Below are 13,410 nucleotides of genomic sequence, written 5' to 3' on the forward strand. Positions count from 1 at the left end.
CCTGCCGTCCACACAGGAAAGAAAACATCACACTGCACAGCAGCTTCTGCAGCTGCACAAGAGCAGAGACGACCCTACAGACGTGCCAGCGTATACAGTGCGCTCACTTGCTCTGAGATGAGTCACTGAGGCGCAGCAGGCAGAGGGGGGAGGGGTGATAAGAAGGGGGAGACAGGGTTGCCATGACAACCCATCTATGTCAATTCCACTCTGCCAGCCTCCAGATTGAGAAAGCCCAACAAACCCTCCCCGCAAGATGTTCTCCCTTTGATCCGCAAAGTCTGTGTGTGTGTCTGTGTGTGTGTGTGTGTGTGTGTGTGTGTGTGTGTGTGTATTCGTCTTATACTCACTGTGGCATGAGAGATGGTGAGCATGCCCCCCTTCACTGAGCACTGCCTCCTCTGCCACACCTTCCTTAGCCTGTGAAAATACTTATGTCTTTCTTTTCTGTGTGCACTTTACATTTTAAAGCAACATGAATGGCGTGCTAGTGTTTTTAAATAATGGCTGTGTTAGCTTACCCATCACTTTTCTTCAGCAGGTAACCTTTCTTCTCACAGCCAAACTCCTTGTTTCCCTGCAGCTGGTGCATGCTGTAGCCACCCTGCTTACTCTGCGAGTCCTGTCCAAATCCACACAATACGTGCACACACGCAAACACAAAAAAAACAATGTTAAACACATGGTATATAGAGAGGCTGCTGAAAGACATGCAACATAGACACAAACACACCACAAAGTGCTACCAGGAATAAATCTATAAGGCATGCTCTGAAGCCTCTAAAGGGCCAAACCACTCTACTGTCAAGCAGAACATACAGATGCCAGCATGCTTAACATGCACCAGAACTTACTCTTCTAGACTTGATTCCAGACAAGCAGAAGAGAGAAAGGGGGAGATAGAGGGGAGAGGTGTGAAAGATCTAGCTCAGGTGCAGGTGGTGGGTGTGAAAGAGTGTGCCGCCCGCCCGTATGCCGACCAAAACCACAATCTCATGTGTTTAACTTTCTAAATGTCGTGCTAACCGTGTGATATTAACAAAAGACGCTACAGGAACTGTAAACCAAATGTAAAAAAAAAAAAAAATGGTGTCATGCAGAACAGTGGACTGAGAGTGAATGTGTGAAAACAAACATACAGCCAATTCTTTATAAGTAAATCCGGGGCTGGAAGTGTTTTTAAGTGTGATGTGGTGTTAAGTCGGGCAGTGAGTGGCTCTCCACTGAGCAGCCAGTGAGGCACAACACTGGTCACCAGCAAAGCCTACCACACACTGGCTACCAGCATGGTACAGCACTGGACACTCGCTCTGTGCTGCAGGAGACAAGCTCCAAACCTGGTAGTGGCCAGAGTGAGAGGAGGTGTATGGTAAAAACGGGGGATAGGAGTGACAAGTTTCGAACTTGTCTGTGTGGCATGTGGAACATTGTGGCTGGTATGAGGTCTGCTAATGCTGTGTTTAGCCACATGTGTCTGAGTTTGGGCTGGCCTCGTAAGAATTTCACCTGCGACAAGTTTAAAATTTGGCCGGGTGTCTCTGAATGTGACCTGCCTACCTCCTTCTGGTCCAGCTGGAGGGAGGACTTGATCAGATCCCGCAGGGCAGTCAGCTGCTTCTTCTCCTCATCCTGAGTTTGTTTGATCTGAGGAGGACAAATGCAAGGTTGAGGAAAAGAGCCACCAGCAGAACTAAGAGATTACCAGCTGTGTTTACATAGAGTCGTTTATTGCAGTTATAAAAAAATACATCTTGTAAATAACTACATTGCCATTACTTTATTTAAAGTTTATTCATACAAACAGAAAGAAAGAAAGAAAGAACATGCCCCAAAAAAATGTAAGGTGCTGGATCCAAAAACAAAGAGCAGAAGTTAGACAGAAGAGCCACACATTGTAATGATAGCTCCCACGTCTCAAGTTTTGTTAGACTGAAATGTTGCTCGGTTAAATGACATTTATTGGGAGCAATCAGTACAGTGTGGGGATCTTCTGTCTGACTTCTACTTTCCCAGGCGTGAGGTTTACTAGTTTCCAGGAGATTCTGAATCATGACAGTTGCTGCCGATGTGCTATCTCCCCTCATGCAGTATAATAACAGCAGGAGCATTGTATCCTGATAAAACTGCTGCTTCAGGGGAAAGCACAGCAGTAATGTACTGTAAGACATAGTGGTGAGCAGTCAGTGTGGGCTCATCTTTTTTAAATGTTTGCTTGTGCCACATTTGCTATTCTGAGCCCAACATAACTTTCTCTTTCCAATAACGTATTGTGATCTATGTAAACATGACAGTTGTAAGTCATTTCTCGTAGGGCTCATGCAAATAGTTTTATTTGAATAGTAAACTGTATTAAGAATGCAACTTCATTCTCGATCTTGGAAACATCAATTTTACCCAAAATAAATCTCAATTTAAAGTCCACTTACTAGCCTTTTTCCAAGAGCTTTTATCGCATCAGTATGAGCAAAGATAATTTACTGAATACTGTAAGAAATGCATGAGATTCGGGAAATAGCTAGTAAGTGGACCTTGAATTCAGATTGTTTTGTCAAATTTAACTATTTGAAAAAACGGTAACCACAGTCAAAGTACACGTATGCATGTACAGATGTACAAAAGATCAGCTTTGATTCTCTGAAAAATAAAAGCCAAAATAAAAGCATAGGAAGAGATGAAAAGGTAAAGATGTGCGTATTTACATTGTAGAGATCAGCTGCCAGCTTCTCAATGTACTGCTTCAGCTTATCCGCTGTCTTCAAGCCATCCTGGAAGAAACTGGAAAAGGAAGGTACATGTGAATCTCACTGACATAAACGCGCATTGGAATAAATATGAGAGACAAGCCAGCCATTTATTGGAATTACTACTTTGCATATGGCAGGTGTTGGACTGTGCTGCTTTTGGCCACTGTGAAGGTCACACAGAGAGAGGAGATTGGTGCAGTTTATGTTTAATGTATAGCTCGGCTCGTTCTGGCGCCTCTGGCTCTTGGCACAGAAATCGTAGCTGGCCGTGTCCACGGCAGATTTGCAGAGGTGCTTAGCACATCCTGAAATCTATCACAGATCTGTCAGTTACACACCTCAATGCAGCGCTGCAGCTGCAAATCACCACTAATGACCACCCTCTCTCCAGCCCCTGCCCACCTTTCCCTTCCTCTGCTTATTATTTTCTCTGTCACATCTCTCCTCTGCTTGTTTTCCTTTAATCTGTGCATCGAGGATCCCACATCTCTCCTCCCACTCCATCCAGCGCTCCACGTCGATTACTAAAAAGCTTGTCTGTTATTATAGTATAGTATAGTTAAAGTGTTGATGCTGCAAGGTAAGGACAATATTCACCTCGGTTGACTTTTTGCTCATTTTACTACACAATATAGTTATACGTGTATTTAGCATTACTTATATTTATCATCTAATGGGAAATTCTGGTATACCAACCATTATGAGTATTGGTCATGATAACATTTTACCCACCACCTCTGTTTTGGGCGATTTGGGAAATATGGACTCCAGGAAGAAAAAAATATTTTTTCAAATAAGCACAGAACGTAGTCCAATGGAAATTCCTGTAGGTGTTGTGGCAAACTGCATAGCAACATCCTGGTTGACCCGGCAGCTGACATTCCTACCGCATTGATGTTTAAACGCCAATTTGATTATGCTAGTCAGGAAGCTGTGGCTCACTTTTGATTTTTTTTTGTGTGCATGCTGGATAAGTAGTGTGTCTGTGAGTTAGTGAAATACAATAAAATGTTTTGTTTTTTTATTGACTGCCAATAAAAGATGATTTGAGAGGATTTCTGTTACTTGAAAGTTTTTTGGAAAGCTGTAAGTAAGCATCTCACCCTGATCAATGTCGTTCTTGCAAGAGTCTTTGTTTCCCTGGGCCGGGCTGACAAATGCCCAAATTTCCCTTTAATCGTCATTCTTAATTGGTTAAATGAATTGGTTCAGATGGTAAAAATTAAGACAAAAACAGTTTTCTTCTTTTGGACTGCTTTTTTGTTTCTAATCCATCACCACTGCAGCTTTTCTATCCATCCAGGCCCAGGTTGAACATATTAAACAGGGAAGTATATTGTTTGGTCCTAGTGTTATGACAAGACCTAGCAACGCTGAGAGAAAATTTGTCATTCTGTCACAGGGCGTTGTGAGCTGTGGTTCTGGCACACAGAGCGCCCACTTATTTACCCACCAAACCCCACAGCTGTCAGAACATATCTCTATAATGACCTGTGCATATTTATGAGAGCCATAAATACGACTGTGCACCCTCAAGATCTGTGAATCATACAGGAGATAGAAAAATGACATCAAGAGCAACCATTTTCTTTGGCGTGTTTTGAAATACATTTCTCAGTGGGTGTTATGCACACAACAGTGGAGCTTCACATGTTTGGGTTCGGGGGGATTAAGGTGGTACTTACTTGCACTGTGCGTGGTAATACTTAATCAGGTTCTGGAGGAGGTCCACTCCTTTCTTGGTCTTGATCTCATTTACTTTGATGAGGTACTGCAAAGCAAAGAGAGGTGCAGAGTTCAAGTTCAAGTTGAAATTCTGGGTATTTAAAGGATTTTTGTTTTGCTTAATAAGGTATAATGTGACAGAGCTGTTATACAGAGAATAAAGACTTCTGTTTTGCCATGGACATTTAGAATATGAACACTTTGAGTTATGATAATGGCATCTGGGTGAGTTATGAAGGCTTTGATGTATGAGCCAAGGCTGCCGTGACACTGTGGGAGTGGGGACCAGACTGGTTAACACACTTGCAGTACAAGAGAATACCATGCTGTCTGCCTTGATCTAAATGAAGTTTCAAAAAGATTATGAAAAATATTTCACATTAGCATCATAAAAAAATAGAGAATAGCCTGCAGAGGAAGTGCTTTGTAGACTGTATGCTCAGTCTGGGTGTCTGAGGATTCAAACGAGCGAGGAGTCTTCAGACAGCGCTCCCACCAAACAAATGAATAAAAAAATAATCTCAGCTAATCCAACAACATGCCAATCCACAGAGATTTACAGAGTCACAGCTAAAAAACACGTTCAGCTCCACAGCAAACTTTAATCTATTACACAAAAGCTTTCTGAAGTTTATGACGCCAACATGCAGTTTCAATTTGCTCCTTCTATCACGTGCGTGGATGCATGTGTGTTAGCATATGCATGAGTGCATGTGTATGTGCATATACGTGTGTATGCATGCATGTGTTGTCCCTTTGTCTGGCTGACAGCGCCTGTTGGATGGGAGATTAACCACATTTTGTCTGAGCCCTGTGTGGGTTCAGTGTTTGGGACAGCGCGGCCGCATGTGCGTGTTTGGACTCTTTTGTGTGAATGAGCAGCATCGCTCGCACTGCTGCCGTGTCTGAGCAGGACATAATGCAGCCTGCTGAGCCCTGCCTTTCTGCACTCCTTCAATGGCAACATAGAGATAAAAAGGGTGAGAGAGTGAGAGCATCCTGTAATCTGGTGATTGAGTAACATGGAGAGAGAAAGAGAAAGAGAAAGAGAAAGAGAGAGAGAGCGTGAGAGTGCACGCACACAGAGAGAAATTAGGTTAAATGGGATGAACATATTGTACCACTGACTGCAGCAACTGTCCCACACACAACAGCAGCAGCTACGCTGGTATTTCAAGCCATGACGACTATCGTTTTAGAAAATCTTTCACGTTTGTGATTATTTTGACTCTTGTTTTAATTATCGTTAAACAAGACCTTATAGACGTACAACAAGCTTAAAATACAGATAAACCACATAACTTTGTCGATTACTTAACACAAATCTAGGTCTGCTTCACATATGCAAAATGGATAAAATCTTCTATAACAGTACATGTCATTTTTACACTGCAGTATCAATGCTGTCTTGGTCTGCCAGCCATTTTCTTGATTAATGAGTTACATTTTTAGTCGAGAAATGTCAAAGAATTCAATTAAAAAATGCCTGAAACTATTTCTTAGTTGTCTTCCAAATATTTTTTTTTGTTCACCCAAAAGTCCAGAACCCAAAGGTATGCAGTTCACTGACATAACATGACAAAGAAAATAAGCAAATCTTCACATATGAAAAGCTGGGACCAGAGAATGTTTGGCATTTTTGACAAAAAGATTACTCAAATGGTTAATATTATGGTCAATAGTTGCAGTAATTGTTTTAGCTTTTATATCTTGGTAAAGTATACAGTAGTACATTTTCTGGAAAATCTATTGAGTAACTGCTTATAGATAAAATAATCAGGCAGCTAAAATCCCAGCTAATTAAATCCCTGACAAAGATATCTGACTTTCAAAATTAATTATTTTTGGCCTGAACACTGAACTTCACTTGGCCTGAAACTATCATATCATGTATGTATAAAAACAAGTAAATTATGCTCTCAAAATAGAGCCCTTTAATGTTTGTTTAGGGGGAATTCTTCAAACCACAGAGTCATCTAACTACTATTTACAGTGAAGCTTGTTCAGTAACAAGTAACCAAAACCACAAAGACCTTTTATTTGACGTTTTTACCCTGGAACAACCAACAGGCACTGTTCAGAGTGCAGTCCTATGAGGAAACAACAAATCCATCATCCTGTAAGTCAGCTCTGCAGATGACTAGAAATGTAAAATCAAATCTGGACTTGAGGCAGCCAATGCTAATATAGCGTGGGAGCTACAACTCATTTTGGCTTCCGGCATCAACTGGAGGCAGGCTACAAAAGTAGATAATACAGTGATTGTAGAGTAGATCTTCTGAAATCATGATACAACTTTCAAGTTGATGTTTCAACTGGAATGCTAAAGGAAAAGGAAATTGACTTGCTTAAATCATTTGATTTTGGTTTCCAATTAAAAAAGGGAGACAGCTTCTAAAGATATTATACCAGGAGGGTATTTTCAAACTGTGAGATGGTGTAGAAGAGTTGAAGGGGGAGAGTTGCAAGGCAAAGATACTATACGAGGTGCATGCTGGTGTTATTGTAGTTAAAACATATATTACATACACATATTCTTAGATTCAGTGGGACAAATCTATAAATCCATTAAGGAATCATAGAAAAAAGACGCTCCTAGTAACTAAATACAAGTTTTCTTCAGTATCAAAATAATCCAGTAACAGCTGTCTGTACATCAATGGGTACATTGGAAACAGGAACTGCTAACAGTTAATTTGGCATACTTTTAATGGTGCCAATTTGCCAACATTTAAAAAAATATAGCCTAAAGAAAATGGGGCTCAAGTTGTAGACAGCAGAACTTACTCAATCTATAGCAACATGTTTACATCCTCCAAAGCCAAATAGAAGTAAGACAATTAATTGTTATAAGAGTGACAAAATCTACTAATACAAACTTTTATAATGTTGCCCTATACATTTATATAATACGATAATATTTGGAAGGGTGTTTAAACATTTGGCTTGCTTCTTCAAACACTCTGCTAGTGCCAACCAAGAAACTTAGCAATTGGCATCCTAAGAGCTATCACTGGGAGGGCTAAAAAAGTATTAATAGATGAGGGCTTCATGTTGGATGCCAGCAGATTCATACTCTGAAGACTTGTATTAACTTTGATGAATTCCCTTTTGAGCCATAATACTAGCGTGGCTTTAAGGAGGGCAATGTCTTTGGTTAATGACGAAATACCTAAAGTAAAAACTAAAGACATTACCATAAAGCTCAGCTGTACTCACCTTATGCTAACATGCTAAACCAAGATGAAAACATTATATCTGCTAAACAGCTACTAGGGACGGGCATTTTATGTAATTTCAAAATTTGTGTACTCACATTGAATTATATAGCTAGAGCACAGGAGTTGGTTACTCGCAAAAACAATTGAGACACAGCCAGTAAAGTGATTCCGACTGGTCCTGGCTAACGCCGCCATGCTAACCCTGCTAAATGCTAACGTTACCAGAGGACCAGGCAAGCGGGCTACGGCTGTTTACAACGTGTAGCCTGTTCAGCGGCCGTAGCCGACAACGGTGAGTTATTTGAAGCCAAGAGAGGGGGGCTGTAAATCGAGAAGAGAGGACCATGAGTTTGCAGTGTGTTTAGCGCTTGTTGCCGTAATTCTAAGCCAATAAAGTGTGTATTTCAGTTGGGTGGAAATGGACACCAAGGTAGTGGTATTTCTAGTGGTTCCTATTGTAATTCTAAGCAGAGGAAGTGTGTCTGTCCAGCGGGTGGAGAGGACGGAGAGGTTATGGGGTTTTTAGCGGTTCCTACTGTAATTCTAAGCCAAAAAAGTGTGTATTTCAGTTGAGTACAGAGCTCTGCGTGAGCACGGGCTTTTATGACTGTCAATATAGCCAGCATCTAACGTTAGCTACTCCGCTGTGCTGTGGAGTAACGTCTGGCTATGTGAGACAAGCGTCTAGCAACATTGTTGGATGCTCCGGTCTCAGCCTGGCAACCTCCGTAAACTTCAAGTCTGGGGAGGAGGGGGCGGGGGAGACGACTCTCTCCAGTATTTTGAATTTGTACTGCAGTAACTATTTTAAACACTAGCTGTCAGTATTACATATTGCACCTTTAATTAAACACCTGCCTGTAACAGAATACTGTAAGAAAACACAGGTGGAAAATGTGGGCAAGGAAACACCTCTGAGTCACTGTGAGAAGAGGGCAGATCTGCATGGCAGGGCACAAAAGGACTGCAGCAAGTTCTGAAGTGAATAATTCACAAAAGCAACAGCAGTGCAACAGCCATTGGTCCATTATGTAATTTGAGTAAAAAATCTTAACAGGATAAAACAGTGAACAAGGCGTAGGCGTCACCACCCACCACTAGAGAGGTTTTTGGCAAAGCAGAGTGAGCTCTAACAGTTTGTTCTAATTCTCTTGGGCACATTAAGAACTCACATTTGTTTTACACTTAATTCCAGCTGTCAGATTTCTTTAAGTCTTAGTCTTTGAGCGATAATACCAAAGAGAACTCAAATAGGCTAAGATGCAAACAAGTTTAGAAAACCAGAGGAACATCTGAAAACACTTAAAGACAAACAGTTTGACTGTTTAGTACGAGCTGCTCAAATATCTGACGTCTACTCATCACGTGCCGTGAGATGTTCAGCGTTGTATTTTCTAAATTATATCCACTGACATACAATCATTGTAACAACCAGTTTGAGCAGAGTGTTGAGGCAGACAGCTGTACAAACTTTGTTCATGAATTCATGTAGGTACTGCTGTATCTTTTGGCTGCTGTAATCCCTTCATGTCGAGCTGCACGAGTGTTAAAGATATTCTATAAATTATTTAAATTATCTGAGAGAAAAAAAGTCGACTCAAGCTTAAAATCTCCTTTAAATGCAGCTGGTAAAGAAGACTTTACACATACATACATACATACATACATACATACATACATATATATATATATATATATATATATATATATATATATATACACATATACACATATACATATATATATATATACACATATACACATATACATATATATATATATATACACATATACACATATATATACACATATACACATATATATACACATATATATATATATATATATATACATACATACATACATACACACACACACACATATATATACACATATAGGATTTTAATAAGTGGGTGCTCAAACCAAAAATAGCGCAGCGTTGGTGGGATTGTGTGGGTTTGTGTTGCTGCAATGAGAAGACGAAACATGATCCAGGAAGGCCGGTTTTGGGTGACAGACCCATGAATTTGAAGCCTTATCGGACACTAAAACACTACATAGTGGTTTATAATATGAAAAGATAGCATTTCACAAATCTGGAAGGTTATCATGATGAAAATCTATATAATATATCTATCTTGACAATCTAATAATGCCTAAAAAATGCCAGAATAATTACAAAAAAGAAAAGCAATCTCCGCTTGCATGTACGATAATCCATGCTTGCAACGTCAGATGATATTACACTATGTTGCTGCACAAGTTGAGCAGGGTTCAACTGTCTTGCCAGAGCCCTCATCTCATTGAAATAAATGAGGAGGCTTTATTGTCTGACCACAACCTACCACGACATAAATATGTTTTTACAATCCCAAGTGATTTACAATGAGACAGCTAAATAAAAGACACACAATGCTGTGTTGTGGGGATATGTGCTGGGCCTGTGCTCTGGTGCTTGATTACTGCTGAGAAGCCAACCAAAAATGTCCTAATACTGTAGCTTCATTTTACAACGTACCTCGCACATCTGGAGCTGGAAGAGACGCCGCTCCTTCTCCATCTCCTCGGCAATCTCAGCCCCGGTGATCTCAGTGCGGATCATCCCATGTTGCTTGGCGTGCTCTCGTTTCTCCTTCTCGATCTTTGTACTGACACAGAGGAAAGAACTATTACTGACCTTGTCTGTTTCTAAACAATGCGTGTAGGTTTGTGTTTCACAACGTGTGCAAACAATATTGCGGCCTATTATAAGCAGTGTTTGATCCATTATTCAGTACTCTATAATGACCTAGATGGTGCAAATATGCGGTATTACAACAGCAACCTTTAATTATCCACTTACAACTTGGCCTCGTAGTCTTTCCATGCTTTGTCGAAGGGCTTCTTTATGTCCTGCAGAAACACAGGAGGACAAGCATCAGCAAACTACAAAGAGGTCACCCCAGGGACGGAGGTATTTGCAGAGTTGGAACGCTACCGGAGTTCCAACAAATGCCTCACTCCGCTCACGATTTATGCCCTGGACAGCCAGCGAGAGACCACGCCTCTCCTTGTACACCGAACATCAACAGTTCATGACCCAGTTACTCGCCACTCGCCTCAAGCACAACACAAAGACAGTGTTTACTTCTTCAAGATTTACAGTGTGAGCTTATAAACAGATCTCTCCCCCGTCTCTGTGGTCTCTTCTCGCTTACACTCAACATACAGAGGTTAATAGAGAGAATGAGAGATGTGCTGACGAGGCATCTATTTTCCCTGTCCCGCTGCTGAGCCTTGCAAAGAAGGGGGGGGATGCACCGGAAGAGTCAAGAGAAAGAAAAAAAATGTCAGGAAGAGAAACTGTTTTACAGTAAATCTTACCCCTTTCACGCCTTTCAAATCGCCCTTCAGCAGCGAGTCCAGAGTAAAGATCACATTGTGGCTGAGGCTCTGGAGCTGTAAGAGGACACAGAGAACGCAGGGGGTTATAATGTAGCTGTTGTCAGAAAAAAACATAGTAACATATAACACAGTGCAGAGGCAGGTTTTCATATGAAAAAAAGGCTGAGGCTGAACTGATCTTACAGACAAGTATTGTCTGTGTAGCTGAAGCGGGATATGACTCATTAACTTTGTGCCATTGTTGTCCAAAAAACTAACAAAAAAACACATCAATGTTCCACATCGTTACCCTGGATGACATGTCATTTGACCGGTTGTTAATAGTTTAAAAATAATAATTTTAAGAGCTTTAAAGAATTACGTCTTTGGTGTGAATGAATGGACTTGGGTTTGGGTAACGTAGGCAAGGAAGGGAAACTGTTAAGCACTTAGAGATGGACTAAGGCATTGTTAGTTTTATTTTTTATAGTCTATTTATGGGATTTGTTGACCATAAGAAAAATCTAGCATAACTACGGCCTTAGCCTTTCACCTACAATTGCAGTCCCAACACTTTTTGCCGCTGCTGACTAAAGAAATCAGCAACATAAAAGCAAAAGTGCAAGGTAGTCTATTGAAGAATTAGCAAAAGCTTGTTGCCAACAGCTCGGGTTGCTACAGTTATGCTCAGCAGCTCTAACCATTAGGATCAGCAAGGTCATTTACAACAGTACTAAGCATTTAAGTCCCTGTTGTTGTTAGCCAAGTCTACACAGACACACAGCAGCGGTCAAGGAAGTAAACAACGCTTAATGGGCGCTAATGTGCTTCTGAAGTGCCTGTCTTGCATATGGCCAACGTCAGAATCAATCCTCTACTGGCTGGCTGCCAGTGTGCTCTAACAGCCCATCCTGGAAGCATCTCTTTTAGTAAACGATTCTCAAAAGGTCAAAACTACAGCAACACTTGTAGTATATAGAACAACTTTATTGTAAAACTGACGTGTTTCGACTCATGGGTCATGACTCATCAGGGTCATTCCCCTCTCCATGAATCTTGGAAGTATGTGAAGTTGTGCCAGAAACCCCCACTATTCTGGCCACAATGTGGCAAAATGTGTCTATAAAATCCTTCAATTTAAGCCGATAACACATGTAGAACATCTAGGACAAGTGCTAGTCATCAATTCTCATTTGTAGTGTACGCACATACCAGCAGCCCTCGGGGCACAGTTATTGAAGTCTAAAAGAACTCACTCAATAAAACTCTCAAAATGGAAAAGACAAGAGTCGAGAGATAGAAAAAAGGAGACGAAGAGTGGAGATAACTTCACTTTCCTGCGATATGCAGGTAGCGCCAACAGGTGGGTGATTTAGGAAGGTTTATGGACACACACACACACACACACACACACACACACACACACACACACACACCCACACCCACACACCCACACACAACCACACACAGTTGTTCCTGGTGCTGCCAAGTGTATTTATGGAGTCTAATCTCGTTGTCAGCCACACAGGAAGAGAGAGGGGGGGGTGGCTCTTCTTCCAACAACAATCACTCAGAGAGGATTCAAACAGGACACATTATTCAACAGAAACAGCAGGGGAAATCCACGGCCGGCAGATAAGAGCCTCGACTGGGGTAAAAATACAAAGCTCGGAGGTAGATATAGCCGCAGTCAGTCTGACTGTGTAAGCTAATTTTGTACAGTTTTAAAAAGGATAAAGATCGATGAACCTGTAAGTACATACACCTCTATCATTACATTTGGACTTTTGGAGGACTTTTATGGACTATATTCATCAATAACCTCTTCAACTTCTCCAGTAAACTAAACCCAAATCATTTATAGAAGTTAGGTGAAGTACGTCAGCATGCTAACATGCTCACATTGAGAATTTTCCTTGTCCTTTCTGCATGAGGACAAGCACACACACAAATGCAGAGCCCTCTCTACGGCAAGCTATTCATTTTAATGACATTATAAGTGTTGAACTGTTGAACATGTTGAACTCACCAGGTTCTTCAGTAGGGCAGACAGCTCCTTGGTGAGGGAGGAGAACTTGACAAAAGCCGTTCCCAGGTCGGGGTTGTCCCGGCTGATGAAGTTGCTGCCAAATTTGTCCAGAGCCTGAGCGTAGTTCTCTTCATTCTGGACGTGGTCTGTGTTGGAAACAGAGGCCAACCACTGGTCAGTTTATCTGCCTTGAACTCTGGCTGATGATTAGGTATCAAACTTCAGTACTTTGTATTACCAACCGAAACAGGTACGTAGCCCTCAGTATTGAAAAACACCTGGAACAAACAGGCTTGTAAATCTTCTAAGATATCCTAGGATGTTCATA

The 13,410-nt window shown here is 41.1% G+C and overlaps 1 protein-coding gene across 1 annotated transcript in view; it reads right to left on the reverse strand.

The window, feature by feature from the left end:
* Positions 1 to 13,410, reverse strand: part of asap1b (ArfGAP with SH3 domain, ankyrin repeat and PH domain 1b) — a 61,125-nt gene that overhangs the window by 22,636 nt on the left and 25,079 nt on the right. Inside the window, exons 3-11 of the mRNA XM_078280605.1 lie at positions 13,083 to 13,228; positions 11,054 to 11,128; positions 10,533 to 10,582; positions 10,209 to 10,338; positions 4,430 to 4,515; positions 2,700 to 2,775; positions 1,558 to 1,644; positions 522 to 622; positions 351 to 420 (exon numbers count right to left, since the gene is read on the reverse strand). Coding sequence (XP_078136731.1) covers positions 351 to 420; positions 522 to 622; positions 1,558 to 1,644; positions 2,700 to 2,775; positions 4,430 to 4,515; positions 10,209 to 10,338; positions 10,533 to 10,582; positions 11,054 to 11,128; positions 13,083 to 13,228 — 821 coding nt within the window. The remainder of the gene's footprint in view (positions 1 to 350; positions 421 to 521; positions 623 to 1,557; positions 1,645 to 2,699; positions 2,776 to 4,429; positions 4,516 to 10,208; positions 10,339 to 10,532; positions 10,583 to 11,053; positions 11,129 to 13,082; positions 13,229 to 13,410) is intronic.

Source organism: Sander vitreus, chromosome 22, assembly GCF_031162955.1.
Source record: "Sander vitreus isolate 19-12246 chromosome 22, sanVit1, whole genome shotgun sequence".
Taxonomy (NCBI): domain Eukaryota; kingdom Metazoa; phylum Chordata; class Actinopteri; order Perciformes; family Percidae; genus Sander; species Sander vitreus.